This window comes from Rhea americana, unplaced genomic scaffold, assembly GCF_003343005.1.
Source record: "Rhea americana isolate MKP2758 unplaced genomic scaffold, rheAme1 scaffold_222, whole genome shotgun sequence".
In the NCBI taxonomy this organism is placed as follows: domain Eukaryota; kingdom Metazoa; phylum Chordata; class Aves; order Rheiformes; family Rheidae; genus Rhea; species Rhea americana.
Window position 1 is genome coordinate 1,423,810 of NW_028186337.1, and position 15,674 is coordinate 1,439,483.

Consider the following 15,674-nt stretch of genomic DNA (forward strand, 5'->3'; position numbering starts at 1 on the left):
GCGTGACCCTCCCGCAGGCAGCGGGCTCCAAAGCCACGCAGGGCCGCGTGCCGGCGCGTCCCTCGGCATCGCCGGGAGGCGCCCGCGGGGACGACGGGCGCGTTCCTCGGGACGGGCTGCAACGACCAGCTCATCACCACCTCTCTGCTCCGTCACCTGCTTTCCTATTTTTCGGTATTAGCTCTCATTCAATCAGCCACCGGCAGGCGCCAAGCAGAGTTTCGGGGGACGCTGGGGAGCGGCGAGAGCTGCTTTGCTTTACTTCGCGCGCGGCTCCAGCGGCAGCACCAAGCGAGGAGCCAGACACCGAAGGAACCAGCACCCGGCACCGCGCGAGCCCGGCACCTCCGGCAACGCGCCGGAGAGCTGCGCCATCGAGCGGTGCTGCCGCGGGGCCGGCGCCAGCCCCGGCTGGACCTCCCGGGACCCGGYACAGCACGAGACGGAGCGGGGCACCAGCCCATCCCCGGACGGACACAAAAAAAAAAAAAAGGAGGAGGAGGAGCAGCCAAGGTCCCGCTCACCTGCCGGTAGGTGCAGATGATGATTTCTCGGAGGTGGTAGTGCATGGGCGTCATGGTCTCGCTCACAGTGTCCAGGGCCATGTCCACCTCCTTCTTCATCCGGTGGCCGTCGGGCAGGAGCTGSACCACTCTCATCACCACCTGGAGGGCGGGCGGGAGCGGCACGGGCTTCATTCGGCCCCGCGCCGCCCCGCTCTGCGTAGCCCGAGCCCCGGGCGACCGCCCCGCGCCCGCCTCCCTCCCGGGCGGCCGATGGCCTGCGCCTCCTCCGGGAACGAACGGTCTGAGTCTCCGAGCCCCAGACCGGCTCCCGCCGCCTCGGCCAGCGCAGGGACGGCCCCAGGGACTCACCTCGAACTCGCCTTTGGTGTACTTGGCGTCGGGCACGCTCACGATCTCGTCCTCGCTCACCTCGGGGATGCCCTGCAGCGATTGGGGAGGGTCAGGCAGGCCTGGGCCTTCTCCCCCCGCCAAGGGCTGGGGTCCTCTCCCTTCGGGGCAGTGTCCTGGGGCGCCCAGGCCCGTGGCTGGGGGAGGCAGGACTCCAGCCGCACCGCGTCGCGGCCCCCCTTTTTTGCAGGGGGGTAAGAAGGGAGCCACATCCTTCCTTTCCAGAGTGCTTAGAGCTTCTTCCAGTTCCTCCAGAAGCTCTGAGGAACGGGGAAAGGGGTTACCCAGGACACATCTGCTCATCTTTTGGAGCTTGTTTGCTGGCACCGCACAGAAAAAGGCCGATAAATAGGAAAAGAGCACCTCCTGCAGCCAACACCACCCCTCCCCACACTCCGTTTAACCCCCACTTTGCACCAAGTGCACACTGCTGCAAACTTTGCAGAGCCTCCCCAGCACCTAAACGCTCCAACCTTACGCCACGGAGCAGAGCGTGGGGAAAGCTTCTGCTCTAGGGCCAGGGCCTGGCCCCACGCTGGTACCTACATTGAAATGCCACAGCGTGAGGACAGCAATGACCATGGCGGTGGTGGTCCTCCCTCTGCCGCTGTGGCAGTTGAACACGAAGGCTGCCCGGGAGTCCTCGGCCAAGGTGCTCTTCATCGCCTCCAGCAGCCGGTCGAAGTCCTGCGGAGGGGCAAGCGGGCAGATCTGAGGAGGGCGGCTCGTTCGGCAAGGCTCCGGGCTTGCGTCTGCCCCCAGGGTTATCGGAGGGGGAACCTGGTTTCTGCAGCGCTTTGCCAGGTCACCCAAGAGCAAAGCCAAGAGGTGCCCACGGGTGGGAGCGCACGTGTGAAGACGCAAGAGGGGCAGAGCACCAGCCAGGAGCAAAGTTTCCTGGGAGAAGGTGCCCCCCCAGGGGAACACCTGGGGGGCTCCAAGCGGCTCTTTGGCAGCCCAGACACTTGTCGGGATYGCAGTCCAGCCCGCGCTGAAGGCTGCAAACACTCAGTCCCCGACAGCCCCAGAGATGGACCCTGACTCCATTTCCCCGTGCTGGAAACGGGCAGCTGACTTGGTCTCCCTGCTGGGTGGCACCTAGCACATGCGWGGCAAAGAGCAGCTCAGCCTGCAGCAGAGGGGAAGGTGCAGAAAGCTCCTTCCGTGGGCAGCAAAGGGCTGGCACCAGCAGCACCGCTCTCCTGCCCCTCCGTTACCTGCTCCTTGGGAGCGCAGAAGTCAGGGATCGGGATCCGTCGGTACATCAGTCCCTGGCACGCGTTCTTCTGCTGATTAAAGATCTCCTGCATGGTCAAGCAGCTCTTGAACATCTTCATTTGCTTCTCTGTTTCTAGGTAAACTTCCAGCCACTTCTGGGATTTCAGCAGGTCATTCTTCAAGGTAGACTCTAGTTTCTGCAAAGAAAACAGAGAAGCCCTCACCCTTAGACTCGCTCCTATCCCAACCATTTCCTGTATTTAAGACATCTTCCCCGCACACATACCCACACTTGTGGGCTCTTGGAAAGCAGCAGTTTGCACAGGAGGGGACACATCTAGAGATGGCTACCTTCAGGCACCCTCTGCTCCTCCTCTCGTCCCCAGCCATCACGGTTCACAGCCTAGCTTACCAGTCACGCATTTGAGACGCGGCTTGACACGCCTCTCACAGCAGGATCTGCCGGTGGTGCACGACACCTTGTGAAGCGCAGCGGAGAGGCTGAGCACAAACACACACATCTCCATCACCCATCCCGCTCTCTTAGCTCCTCTCCTTCCTTTTACGTAATCTTGGAGGCAGCACCCAACTTTTTGTCCAGCCAATCACTGCCAAAATTTCCTGCYGATCACTTCCATAATTGATTTCTTACCACCTTCCCCAGCACCCTGCAGCCAACATAAAAGTAGGCTCCAGGGACTGGCCAGCACTTCTTCTGCCCAGGACCCAAGAACACATTTGTGTTGGTCCTCAGACAGCTCTACTGGCTCTCCAGCTTTGAAAACCTACTTGGAGAGATACGAACCTCAGGAGGCTGATCTCTCCAAGCAAGTGGAACAACACTTCGGAGTTCCTCCACGTGGCTGTGATGTTTTTGGCAGACAGATCTCCCTCACTTACTATCTCCTTTCAAAGCCCAGCTGGGAACATCTGTTCTCCTTTGCCCGAGTGCCTTTTACACCCCCTTTCAACCCACACTATAAATTCTTCATGGCAGGAACTCTGCTTTACTTTCACATTCTGCAAACTCTTACGCAGCTACAGTAAAGTTTTGAGGAATCATTTATTTACGTAGCATCATAAAGAGCAGGTTGGTTGGTTAGTTTTCTATCAGCCAGGGTGTCCCATGCTTCCAGGAGATATGAAGCACAAGAGCCAAACACAACATGCGATAGGACTCCTTCCCCTCGCCACAAAACAAAAAGAAACCAAAACAAGTAGCTCTGTGGGGTTAGGGACTATCAAAGCCTGGCTTCCTGTGGACATCTCTCAAGAGGACTCCTTGAAGGAGGAGATTAGCCTTTCCCTCAGTGAGGACATGACCTATGCCTCTGTCCCACATCCACTTATTTATTTGCATAAAGCTTACAGGAACTTAATACGAGATCTCTTTCCCTCTGTCAAATTTAGCTGATACTGGCCAGGGGACAAAGTTATTGGAGCAAGAAGCGAAAGATGAACACAAGGGAGGCCCAGGCAAGGAGAACAAGGTTTTTAACRCAAGAGAGCAGCCAGGCAAGTCATCAGGCAGATGTGTTTATACAGGCAGCAACTTTCAAACAGTCCCAGATATATGGACGTAAACCTCTGTTCACCCAGTCAACGCTTGTCCTGTGCTTGGGTTTGGATTAAGGTAAAATATCTGCCTTTGGCATTCCTGCTTCTACTTCTCAGCAAGCTGAAAGCTGTCCAATGAGGATATTCCTGGGAAAGGATATTCCTTTAAAGGGGAGAAATTACCCTATCTCATTTCAATACAGTACCCAAACCCCCCATTTAACAGGACCTGATACGCTCAAATTAGGATGGGTTTGCAACATAACCCAGGAGGTTACGCAGTTCAGGCATCTTCAGCAGTTGCTATATTTGGCCAGGAACRGAGAAGACGGGAAAAGCGAGGTAGCGAACGGGGCCAGGGGCTCACCTCTAGCTGCTCAGGCGAGGATACAGGCACTGTGATCAGTTGTTCAAGGTTCCCAGGTTCCCTGAGGGTGTAGATTTGTTCGTTCCCTTCCAGGACTACTTCTTCCCGGAGGTTTATCCACAAGATGTGGGAATGCTTCCTCTTGGCATCGGTCAAGTACTGCAGGACGCTCCYGACAGTCTAAAGGAAGGAGCAGCAAAAATGAAGTACCAGCACCTCCTCCTGGCTTGAGCATGCAAATTCTGCATGCAGCCCAGCAAGCGTCCCCTCACCTTGGAGCTGGGCTGCGCCGTCCCGTAAACGGACATCTTGGGCACCCGCCGGAAGTTGGCCACGCTCATCTCCTTGACGGTGCTCAGCACATCCGGGGAAAAGCGCTCGTCCGCCACCTGCAGCAGAACGAGCCCAGTGCCAAGGGCGCCCCGCGGCCTCTCCCCTACGTTTCAGCTGCCCTCTCCAAAACGGAGCTTTCCAAAGGGACTCTCAGATCCTCACCGGCTGCCCCCATTCAAGAAACGTCTCTCCACCCTTTCAGTACCAGCAAGCTCAAAGCCCCAGAGCTGAGCTTCAACCCCAGGAGACGCTTGCTTGCCACAGTATCGTGCAAAAGCACCACCACAGGCAGCTCTGTGCCTCCTCGTCCTGCATCAGCCGCCCAGAAGTGGCTATAATGTTTTAGGGAGTGTCAAGAAATGTGAAGGTCCATCTACACAAGCACCCGAGGTTCGCTCATGGGTGCTGGTACCCCTGCTGTGGAGGACAGACCCTCGACTGCGTGCRTAGATCTTTGCCCATCCATTCAGCTCTCTAAGAGTAGAGGCAGGAGACCAGGAGATTCAGTGCACTCCAGGGAAAGCATCTGCCCAGCAATGGAGAAACATCTTGCTCCTACCACCCAATCCAACCTTGACGCTGAGGGTGCTGCAGGCAAAGGCTTCAAGGGAGAGCACCCAGGGAGTCCCCGAGCGAGTGTCAAGCCGTTGCCGGCAGATGACGAGCAGGAGAAAGCCCTGTCCCGGTGGAGGAGCAGCACACATACTCACCAGCACTCGCGTCCCCTTGGTTATGAGCTCCGCCGTCACRGTGAGCTCCGAGACGTTCATGTTGGCCTGCAGCCGGTAGAGCTCAGGGTGCCGGCACATCCACCTGCTGAAGCTGAGGGCAAAGCCCAGGGGGTACTGCCGGCGGGGGCAGAGCGGGGATGCCGCCGTCAGGAGGGGTGCCCACGGCCCGGCCCCGCACGTGCCTCCACGCCACCACCACCGCACCACCCACCTCTTCCGCCCATCACAGCACAGAAGCTGAGATCCTCCTTCCTTCCCTCACCCTCCCACTGCTGAAATGGGGGGAAAGTAAAATAAAAGGGGGAAGGAGCTTTTCACCTGCTCGTGAAGGTAGTAGTTGAAAGCGATCAAGTAGAARTAGCGTTCAAGGCTCTGCAAAGTCCTTTGGAGAAAATACTCTTTGGTGCTGTTCCCCTGAAAGCAAACAACGCAGGTGGCACTCGGGACATCCAACACCACCTGGAACAGGACTGCCTAATACCAAAACCCAAAGCAGACTTGGGTCTCTCAAGCCTCTCGAGCCACGGTCGAACCCTTTACAGCATCTTAGCTGAAAACACCTTCCATACAAGCAGGCACAGAGCAGCAGCCTCTTCCTACGCCAGCAGCAAGCACGCGTGTTTGAGGAAGGCAGCGCCCTTAGCGCAAATATCACTTAAAACATCGCCGTTGGGGAGACTGCGTAATACAAAGGCAGCAGCTGCTTCAGGGCTTTGCCACTCAACATCAAATTTGCCCTCCACGGAGCAGAAGCTAAAAATCAGGACAAGCCTATTGCAAGTCTTGCTGCGGTGGGGCTTTCTTTCAGAAGAGGACGGCCGCATCGAGAGGCTGAAGATGCGCTTGCTCTGGCCTGCCAGATGAGATGGGAAAAAGCATGGGAACGCACAGGTACACCTGCTATCTCTGCCACAACGATGGTAGCTTTGAACCAAGGGCAGAGACCACCCAAGATCGCCCAGGTCATCTGCTCAGGCAACATAAGCTGGGCGCTGTCAGGTGATGCACTACTCGAGCACTCCTGAGCGAAACAATAATCCAAAATACAGGGATTTGGAGCTTAAAAATACCTTCCCTGTCCAAAAAAGACCCATAAAAATGTCCTGCAACACTAGCACCAGCACAGGTTGAGCCACAGGAGCATACAATCCAGGGAAAGCCTAAGCGATGGGACAGTATGATGTTCCTTCAAAGTCTCTGGAGACCACGGCTTGCCCAAGGGASAGTTACATGGGCACCTGCGAAGACCGCTCAGCTGGCCATGCCGATTTGACCATCCTCCCCTGCAAACGAAAACCCTCTTCCAAAATGTCATGGAAAAAAAAATCTTCTAAGACAGCACTGTGCCTTTAGAAAGAGCCTTCGCCGCGCCACGGCGGGAGGAAGGAGACTTGGCAAGCGTCGTTTGGAAGTTGCTGACATTATGTAATCGACTCAGGAATATTTACTTGTTATCCGCAAGACAAATCCGGCCCGCTGTCATTTATCAAGAGGCAGAGAAACCTGCTCACTCGGGAAACTCAAAACAAAGCCTGTAACGATGGAAGCGGTCCCGGGTTTCACCGCCGTCCGCACCGCCAGCGGAGAGATTCCTTCCCCCCACCTCAAGGCGCTTRGTTTCCATCAATAAAATCAGTACTAGAGATTTGCCTCGGGTAAAAAAGCGCAACAACAGGCCCCATAAACAGACTTCTAAGGAAAGGGGGCAACAATCCGTTAAGATTTATTTAACCCAGGCAACAGCTCGGGAGCAGGGCACAGCCAAAAGCGATGCAGAGCCCGGTCCCGCAGATCTGCCCGCGCGCTGAGGCTCAACCCGGCCACCATGCCGCACCGATCTGCCGTTGCTGGAGGACCTCAGTCTCCACTTTCGCCATTCGACCCTGGGCAGAAACACCCGTTKCAGGACGAGACAACCCTTGTGTGCCCAGAAAGGCTTCTCCTTTCCCGGAAAGCACCAACGGCTGTGAAAGCTTGCTCAGGAGGGCTTCAGCAYGGCCAAGCCCCACCAGCACGATCCGAAGACCCACCAGCCCTACTGGGGTCCCCCCGGTTCCCRACGCGGAGGATCAGCCTCTCTTCCCTCACCCCGCTCCTCATCTCCCTCGCTCCCCCTCCACCCCTCGCGCGCCGCCCGCGTCCAGTGAGCACATTTTCCTGGCCCCCGGCCACTGTTTAAAAAGTACTATTGCTGCAGTCAAACTTCAAATAAACACTCCTCCCGGCTAATTTACGGCAATCCCATGCCGTTTATTTTCCACCGTCGGMGAGGACATACACCAGCCATCCCCAGCACGGCGGATCAGCCGCGCCGGGCGGGCAGGGAGCCGGGGAAAGGGCTCGGATGGGGCGGCTCGGGCGAAGCCAAAGCGGGCAAAGGTGCGGGCCGGCATGCCCAAATTCCCCCCTCCGAAAAAGCGGTCGAGGGCGAAATTCGGCGTTTGCCACAAAACGCCCTAGCAGTGGCAGCAAACGCTTCCTACCCGCTCCATCGTTTTAACGGGGCTTTGCCGTCCCGACACCCGGGGAGCGCGCTCGCCCTGCCCGCTGCCTTCCCGAAGCCGCCCCGGCACCCGCACGCCGCTCTAGCTGCGCGTTAATYGCTTACAGGGAAAAACTAATCTCCGGAGCGGGAAAAAAAAAGGAAAAAAGAAAGAAAAAAAAAAATTGATAGAAGAAGCTTGCGTAGGACCCAGCCAAGCCACCGCTGCACATTAGCCAGCCTTGTTCCAGCGGCCRTATTTGCTTTTCAAAACGAGAGATGGAAAGGAAAAAAACAACAGAAAASAAAACCAACAAAAACACAGATTGGAGAGGTTGACCCTCAGTTATTCACCTCRACAGCAACAAAACCTCTACGCAGCGCTCAACCCCGGCTCCCGAAGTCTCAGCAGCAAGGCAGCATCAATCTGCCCGTTTTAGAGAGGGTGAAACCAGGATATTTGCCCCCAAGGCCGTTTTACCAAAAGCAGCTTTTTTTTTTTTTTAAAAAAACAGAAAAAGCCAGGTTTTCCCCCGAACCCCAGGCTGTTCAACTGGATGCCCTACGGGTTTTTTAAATGACTGGATAAAAAGCACCCGTGGCCTCTCAGCTTTTCACGGCCTTGGGAAGTTTCCAGATCGCAGGAAGTTTTGGATTTCCATAATTTACATTCTTATTATTCGCTCCTGAAAACGTTGCTGTGAATTGCCGTCCTGCGAGCAGGGCTCCGAAACTCGGGACGCATCGGAGACGCTAACGTTCCCCCACCCACCCCGGTCTGCTGCTATTCCTCCCCAGAGACGTGCCCCCGCCCCGAGCACCGCTCTTGGCGGACGCGAGCCCCCAAGCGCGCCTCCGCGCCCTACCTGGATCTGGTAGTCTTCTCCGATCCCTTCCAGCTTCTTCTTGTTTTCGTAGATAGCTTCCTTCATGTCGTGCATCTCCGAGCAGAAGGCAATAGCGCYGTCCACCTTGCAAGGACCAAGCAGAAATTTGGTGACTGGATCCCTGGCAGGCAGGGGAGTAGATCTCACCCTCTCCGCGCTGCCCCTTCTCTCCCCCCATCTCCCATCCCGTAGCTCTCTCCTCTAGCAGCCCGGTCAGACGGGGCGATTCAGCCACATCAGGGGCTGAGAGCACTTTCGCTACCCGAAAGGAKGCTCCTGCGCTTGCCATGGGTTTTACAGACACCCGCTCACCTCCTCTACTATCTGCTGGCCTTTCGGTACCATCTCAATGAAGTTTTGAATAACCCGAAACCTCTCCCTCGGAGACGTCTTAGCTGGATGGGGGAGGCTGGAGTTGGGGACGAAGAAAAAGAAGATCAAATGAGAGCAACRGGACTTGAGTCATCATCTCTTCCCTCCTCCACTTTCCTTTCACGTTCAGGCCACCCCAGYGCTTCAGAGGAGACTGCCCTTCCTTGAAGCATGCCCCACGCACCCCGTCACCAGGCAGCACATCTCCTACCCATGCCATGGCCCACGGGCATTCCTCCTCTCATCCAGGCAGCTCTGCACCTGCTTCAGGGCAAGGGCCAGGGTAACCTGAGACATTCCTGATGCTTGTGAGCAAGCAGGACTTTTCTCCTCACTTCAGAGTATTTAAGGCCAGAGGAGCACTCAGCTTGACCCTTGCTGCAGCTCCACATGGGTTAATYAGACACACGGACACGCTGCACTCTTGCAGCGGAAGGCTCTGCACTGGGTCAGGGCATCCTCCCCTCAGTACCCTACATCTCCCCTTCTTCTCAGGCCACCAGCAGGTGAGGGCCCAGACCAAGGGAGGAGAAGGGCCAGCCTGGAGGACACTGCGGGGCCCCTCTCGTCCCAGGAGGGCCTTCCCGCTTACTCCGCTTTCTGCGTTGCTCCCTTGTGGTGGAGGAGGACGAGCGTGCCCAGGGCCATGGCCAGGTTGGTCCTGCCGACGCCGGTCTGGCAGCTGAAGAGCAGAGCCGGCGGGGGTCTGCCGGCGGCGTCGCGCAGCACCAGCAGGTTYGGGCTCTCCTGAGGAGAGGAGACACAAGTGTGCTGCGCCGGACACCCTTCGCAGGGGCAGCACCCAGCTCCCCGCAGCGGCCAGGAGACCCGACGGGCTCCCACGGAGGCCAGCGTCACCACCGGGCCGTGGAGGGGTGAGACGGCCTCGCTCCTGCCGCGGGGGACCGCGCCGAGGCATCGGCGCTGCGTACCGGCCGGTCCCCAAACAGGGGACCCACATCTCCTGGCCACGTGTGTCCTACCCCAGCCACAGCCCACGGAAGGGCAGAAGCGGGACACAGGAGACGGAGGAGGCTGCAACTCCTCTAGCCCCTGCTAMCTTCCAGCTGATGCTTCCCAGAAGCTATTTTGCCAGGAAAGGATTTTTGTTTYAGTTCAGAAGGGCAGAACCCAGCGATATTATGCCTGCATGTTGGGTTGTTATTATTTATTTAAAAAGGACTTGAATAATAAAGGGAAAAATCCACTTGGAGTGAGATCAGCCCACGTGGGAAGTTACCGAGAGGCGGCCGGAGATGGCCTCTCCGAACACCACGCGACGGGCTCCCCAGAGAAACCTGTGGCTGGAGGGAAGCGGTGAGGGGGCAGGTGGGCTTGCACGGAGAAGTAAACAGAAAAATAGACGTGTGGGTCTCCTCCAGCCTTAGCACAGCGAGGGGCGCTCAGAGGTCCGCGCATACAAAACCGGTGAGGTCCGAGCGCCTGCAAGCAGGCGGCCGCRGAAGGCAGGGAGCACGTGAAAGCACACGAAGCTGCAGGGAGAAAGGTCCGCACCACCGGTACAGCGGTGCCCTCGGTGCAGCCCAGCTCACCGGACCTCCTGCTACAGCGCGTTGGAGTGAAAATACGCGAGCACGGCCAAAARCCCCCGTGAGCAGCTGCTTGGTGCTTAGGGCGAGGCTAAAAGTGCTTCCTTGGGGGAGGACGGGAACATCAGGAAAATGTTAGCGCAACTCAGCTAGGAGCGAGATCCTTCTATGGGCGAAGAGAACCAAAAAAAAGAAAAACCTAACCCAAAATAACCACTGACTGGGTATATTTTGGGTTCAGCTGCCCCCAAAACACCTCTTTGCAGCAGCACGCAGTGCTCAGGAGCTGCAAACCCTCCCAGCACTGGTGGGGCTCTGTCTGTGGACCTTACCCTGAGGAAATGGATGAAGGCATCAAACTGGGCCTCGGCAGGAGCCCCGTCCACAGGCAAGGGCAGCCGATGGTACCTGCCGGGCACGAGGAAGAGCCGCTCGTTACGGAGCACGGCCCAAGAGGACCGCTGGAGAGGCTCTCCTGCACATCACGTCGCTCAGAGGTCCATCTCCCGGGAGTACCTGTAGGACGGCTGCAGGAAGATGGGCCTCCTGTAGACCTCCTCCGTCACGTGGATGTCCTCCTCGCACTGGATCCTCACGGCGTGCGGCTCGTCCTTGAAGCGCTCGATGTCGTCGTAGACGTAGTACGTGCTCTCGCTCAGCTGCGCGAAGTCGTGGAGCTTCGAGAGACGAGCCCGGCCGTCAAAACCCGCTGCCTCGCTGGCGACCGCTGCCCGGAGCGCCGGCGTGGCTCCCGGGCGAGCCCGCCCTCGGCACGCGGCGGGTCGGCAGCGGGAGCGCGTACGCCCCTTCTCCTGGGGCCGCATCCACAAGGCAGGCGGCGGTCGCCGGGCGAGCCGGCGCCAAAACGCGCCTCGCGAGAACGGACCGGCCTCCGCCGTCCCCGCGCTGAGCCGAGCGCTCGCTTCCGGCTCTCGGCCGAACCCGAGCGGGTGGGGGCGGCCCCCTCGATCACCTCTTTCCGGATGGCGAGCTCCAGCTTTTCCGCCTTGACSCCCCTCTGCAGGCTGTGCAGGTTTTCGTGCAAGTTCTCCTTGCCGCGCGGCGTGTAGGGCACGAAGTCGCTCTCCGCGCGCAGGAAGACCACGGGCTCCTCGCGGACGCAGAAGAAGACGCACTCCTGCAACGAGCCAGGCACGCGCYGGCCGTCAGCCTCCGCGCGGCCACGGGAAGCCGGGAGCGGAGCGGAGCGGGGCGCCCGTGGGACCGGGGATCCCACCTCGCGCACCGACCTTGTGGCCCTCCTTCTGCAGCTTCTGCAGCACCTGCTTGAACCCGTTGAGGCTGGGCTGCCCCATGCCGAACACCGCGTATCCGCCTTTGGCTTGCCGGAAATTCGGAGCGCCGCAGCTGCCGGTAGTGTTCAAGACGTCTAGTTTACCGTATACATCCTTGACCATAAAATATTTCCCCTGCAAAGTAACGGGTGCAGGTAGGGGGAGGGGGGAAAAAAATGGGGCGGGATGCAAGCGCAACGCGCGGAGACGCGCTGGGAAGAGCCGGCAGCAAGCCCGCGGCGGTTCGGTTCACGGCTCTACCCGAAGGCCGGTTCGACGGGCCGCGGCACGGCCCAGCAAAGCCTGCCCAGATGCCCCAGCGCATCTCCACCCGCGGCCGCTCTGCCCGCCGCCGTGACGCGCGTTCAACCAACCGGGCGACAATTTGACGTTCCCCTTGCCGAATTCCCCTCCCGGCAAAACGGCGCGAGCGGGGAGCTCCGTCTCGCCTCGCGCGGCGCCCACCTGCACGAGGTAGTGTTCCGGCGTGGCCTCCGAGATGCGCCCCACCACGTAGTTGGCCTTCAGCAGGTCGTCGTGAATCTGAAACTCCTCCCTGCAGTTGTACCTGCAAGCGGCCACCGCTCAGGGAGGGTCCCCGGGGCGGCAAGCGCCGCGCGAGACGTCCGGGGACGGGACGGGACGGGCGCGCRGAGGCGGCGGGGCACTTACGTGATGACCACGGGCGCCACTTTGTTGGTGATGATGGACTTGGCCTTGCTGTTGTGGAGCCCGGCGGCCGGGAAGGAGTGGAGGCTCAGGGAGCGCTGGTCCTCCATGGCGCCGGCGCCGCGCACGGCCTCGAAGGCGGCCGCCGAGACCGTCTGCTGGGCCGTGCTGGCGGTTGTACCCATAACCCCGGGCAGCTTCGCGGGCGGCGCCGGAGCGGCGCGGAAGAACAAGGCGGAGAGGGCAGAAACGCTTCAGGAGCGAGCAATGATTAGGGAGCATTTCGGCCAAGCCCTCGGCTCCAGGCCGGAGCAGCCCGCGCACACGCGTGACCGAGCGCGCACGCGTGGTCGAGCGCGGGCACGCGCCGAGGCGGCGTTTCGGGCCGCACGTCAACTGCGCGCGGGGAAACGCGGCCTGCGAAGCTGCGGGGAGGGAGGCAGGAGGCAACGTCGCCTTGGGCTGTGCGCAAGGGACGAGCGACCCTGCGGCGCTTCCCCGCGCCCGCGCGGAAGGGACCGAACCGGGCCGAGCAGCCGCCTCGCGACCCGCTCAGCAGCCACCGAAGCGGCACCCAGGCGAGACGCRGCTTCGCGGCCGGGCGCGCGCGGCTTCCCCTGCACCCCCGAAACCTGCCGCCCGCCTTCGGCCCCGAAGCCGGCGAAACGCTCGGGCTGGAGCATCCTCCTCCGAGCCGGCGGCGGCGAAAGCACCTCGCGCCGCTTGGGACGAGCCGGCGGGCGTCCGCAGCGGAGCAGCTCCGGCGCCCCTCGCGGGTATTCCCCCCTCCCTACCGGCGAGGAAACCCAAGGGAAAGGCAGTTTTCTTGCTTTGGCCACCAGTTCTCCAGCTCGCGCTGAACTGGAGCTCAACAGCGCAGAGACGCACTATGGGCTGGAAAATCCGCGTTAACGAACAAGCGTTAACCCAGCCCGACAAGCGCTCGGAGCCGCTTCCGCCGCCTCGCAAACCAGCTCTGAGCGCGGCTTGCTGGATTTTTACCTCCTTGGAAACACTCGCATACTGCCCTTAAATAAAAATCCGCTATTTTCTTCCTGCTCGCAGCATAAACGGCCACAAAGGGGAAAAACCGGCAGCGAGCAGGCTGCGGTTACGCGCTTGGGAATTCTGCCCGCATGCCCTTCCTCGCGCCCGCGGGCCGTCGGACGCCCCGCAGCGAGCGACGGATCGGTGCTTCCGGCGAGATATCCCGGGAAAATCGCCCCGTTCCGGGAAAAGCTCGCGCGCCGCCAACTCGCGCCGGAGCCCGGGAGCTTGGCCGGGAGTCAGAGACGGAGCCAACAATYGCCTAAATATAGCCGGGGCGGCCGCCGGGGCCGCAGCTGCAGGATGCATCTGTCCCCGGCGGGCGCTTGCCCGGCAGCCGCATTGTCGGCGGCAGGAATCGGGACCCATAAATCTGTCCGTCCTTCCGCCGCGTCCTTTTTTACTGTTATTATTTTCCTCTCTTCCTCTTCTTTTTTTTCTCTCCCTTAATAGTTAAATGAAAATTTTTCCCTGCTCTTTCGCCACCGACCCACCTGAGCTGAGGTTTGACCGCTATAAAACGCAGAGGTGCCAAAGCAAGAGGCCGGTCGGCACTGGCTGGTCCAAACCGTGATGCGCAGCATCGCTTTTCTGGAAAAAAAAAATAACAACAAGGTCTGGGCCGCACAGACCTCCCTCTGCACTTAGCCTGGCTCTGCGCATCTTGAAAAACAGGAACCTCCAGACGCCAAACTTTTGACTCTCCGGGTGACCTTTTCCATACGGCTTTTGGCAGCGGATACCTCAGGGAGTCGCAACGCTTCGGCTTTGCGATAACACACACAAATATACGTCCTGGCAGGCTCCGGGGCGATCCGCTTCTGCTTCCCCTTTCCTCCCAGGGCAGAGAAACATCCTCTCCCTCGCTGCGCCAACGCGACACGTCCTTTCCCCGGGACTCGGCAGCGCCTGCCCGAACCCCAAATTACACCCTTCCGAAACGACGGGGTAGCTCTGCGCTTCCGAAATTAGCACAGCGCAAACTCGCTGCCCGGGTTTCTCGGCTGCTCTGGAAAGGCGCCGAGCAGCCGTGCCGAAGCTCGCCTCCCGCGGGAGCGGCCGGTTCCCGCGCCGGCTCCCGGAAAGGCGGCGTTGCGGAAGCGCGGAAGGACGTGACTTCAGCCAGGAAGAAAGGAGGGGAATTAAACAGGCCCCCGCTCTCTTCAAATCGCTATTTGCACTCTCCAAAATGCCCCCGACGGGCGACTCGCTGCCYGCCCCCGCGCTCGCGCCCTTCCCATCCCCATCACCAGCCCGGGATCCACCGCGAGCAGAAAAACGCGCCCGTGCCCGCGAGGCTCTCCAGATGAACTTGGCTTTTCTCTTTCTCTCTCTTTTTTTTTTCTTTTTTTCTTTTTTTCCTTTTTTGGCCTGCAGCATGGTTTTTGGCTTGCTGAAACAGCCAGGGATGAACCCAAAGCAGGCAGCCGGAAAACGGGTCATGCGTTCGGTCCTCGCCGGCACCCGGGAGTTTTGCACTGAAATACGCAGCAAGCCGGGAATTTCCACGCCTTTCCGGCCCGGTGAAGACCGTCCGCGTCAAACCCCCACGGGCGCTGTGGGAACGGGACTTGTTTTGTTCCCAGGCAAAGGAAACGGTTGGTTTTATTGGGGAAGAAAAAAGAAGAAAAAAAWWWTWAAAAWWWTTTTTWWAAAARAGAGAGAGAGAAAACAGGTGAGAAGCGATGCATTTCGCTTGCCGTCGCTGCGAAGGGACCTCAGCTCACAGCCCCCCCCGACCCCCTGATTTGCAAGCCGGCTTCTTTTTCCCGAGCCTCTGCCTGCAAAGCTGAAAGCACACGCCGCCTCAACCTACCCTTCATCAGCACCTTCCCTTTACTCTTTCCCCAGGAAGGGGCCGCTCGCCATCTCCCCCGGCCCGTGCTCGCGTCCCGGAGGAGCGTCAGGCGAAYGGGAAAAGCTTTGCCGGGCTTTTGCATCCTCGCTCCCACTCGAGGATGCCTCTCTGCAGAGCCGGGGGGGGAGGGTTGCTGCTTTCCAAACATTGGTCCCTGCAAATCGCGTGTGGCCAGGGGGTGGCCAAAACTCCTCGCATTGCAGCAGGGAGAAGGGGAAGGGGCAGGGAAAAAAAAAGAGGGGAAAAGAAAAGAAATCCCCGCGTGGGGGATTTTTTGCAGAGTTACRGAGCGGCGCGCTGCCAGCGCCTGCTCTGCCCGACCCGCGGCGCGACGGGTCGTACGGAAACGCGTAAGATGAGACTCCTGGGCTTCCTTTTTTTTTTTTTTTTTTTT

The 15,674-nt window shown here is 59.4% G+C and overlaps 1 protein-coding gene across 2 annotated transcripts in view; it reads right to left on the reverse strand.

Annotated features, from left to right (window-relative positions):
* The window catches only part of PALD1 (phosphatase domain containing paladin 1), a 21,848-nt gene extending 6,788 nt beyond the window's left edge, over positions 1–15,060 (reverse strand). Inside the window, exons 1-18 of one of the 2 annotated variants that reach the window (XM_085305577.1) lie at positions 13,917–15,060; positions 12,379–12,572; positions 12,172–12,274; positions 11,662–11,841; positions 11,385–11,549; positions 10,928–11,088; positions 10,744–10,819; positions 9,454–9,608; positions 8,802–8,898; positions 8,469–8,573; positions 5,439–5,534; positions 5,100–5,234; positions 4,329–4,445; positions 4,057–4,236; positions 2,132–2,329; positions 1,461–1,601; positions 876–947; positions 525–665 (exon numbers count right to left, since the gene is read on the reverse strand). In XM_085305577.1, coding sequence (XP_085161703.1) covers positions 525–665; positions 876–947; positions 1,461–1,601; positions 2,132–2,329; positions 4,057–4,236; positions 4,329–4,445; positions 5,100–5,234; positions 5,439–5,534; positions 8,469–8,573; positions 8,802–8,898; positions 9,454–9,608; positions 10,744–10,819; positions 10,928–11,088; positions 11,385–11,549; positions 11,662–11,841; positions 12,172–12,274; positions 12,379–12,572; positions 13,917–14,006 — 2,406 coding nt within the window. In that variant the 5' untranslated portion in view covers positions 14,007–15,060. Of the gene's footprint in view, positions 1–524; positions 666–875; positions 948–1,460; positions 1,602–2,131; positions 2,330–4,056; positions 4,237–4,328; positions 4,446–5,099; positions 5,235–5,438; positions 5,535–8,468; positions 8,574–8,801; positions 8,899–9,453; positions 9,609–10,743; positions 10,820–10,927; positions 11,089–11,384; positions 11,550–11,661; positions 11,842–12,171; positions 12,275–12,378; positions 12,628–13,916 lie in introns of both variants that reach the window. The other variant, XM_085305578.1, reaches the window with a different exon arrangement.
* Positions 15,061–15,674: the final 614 nt, after the last annotated feature.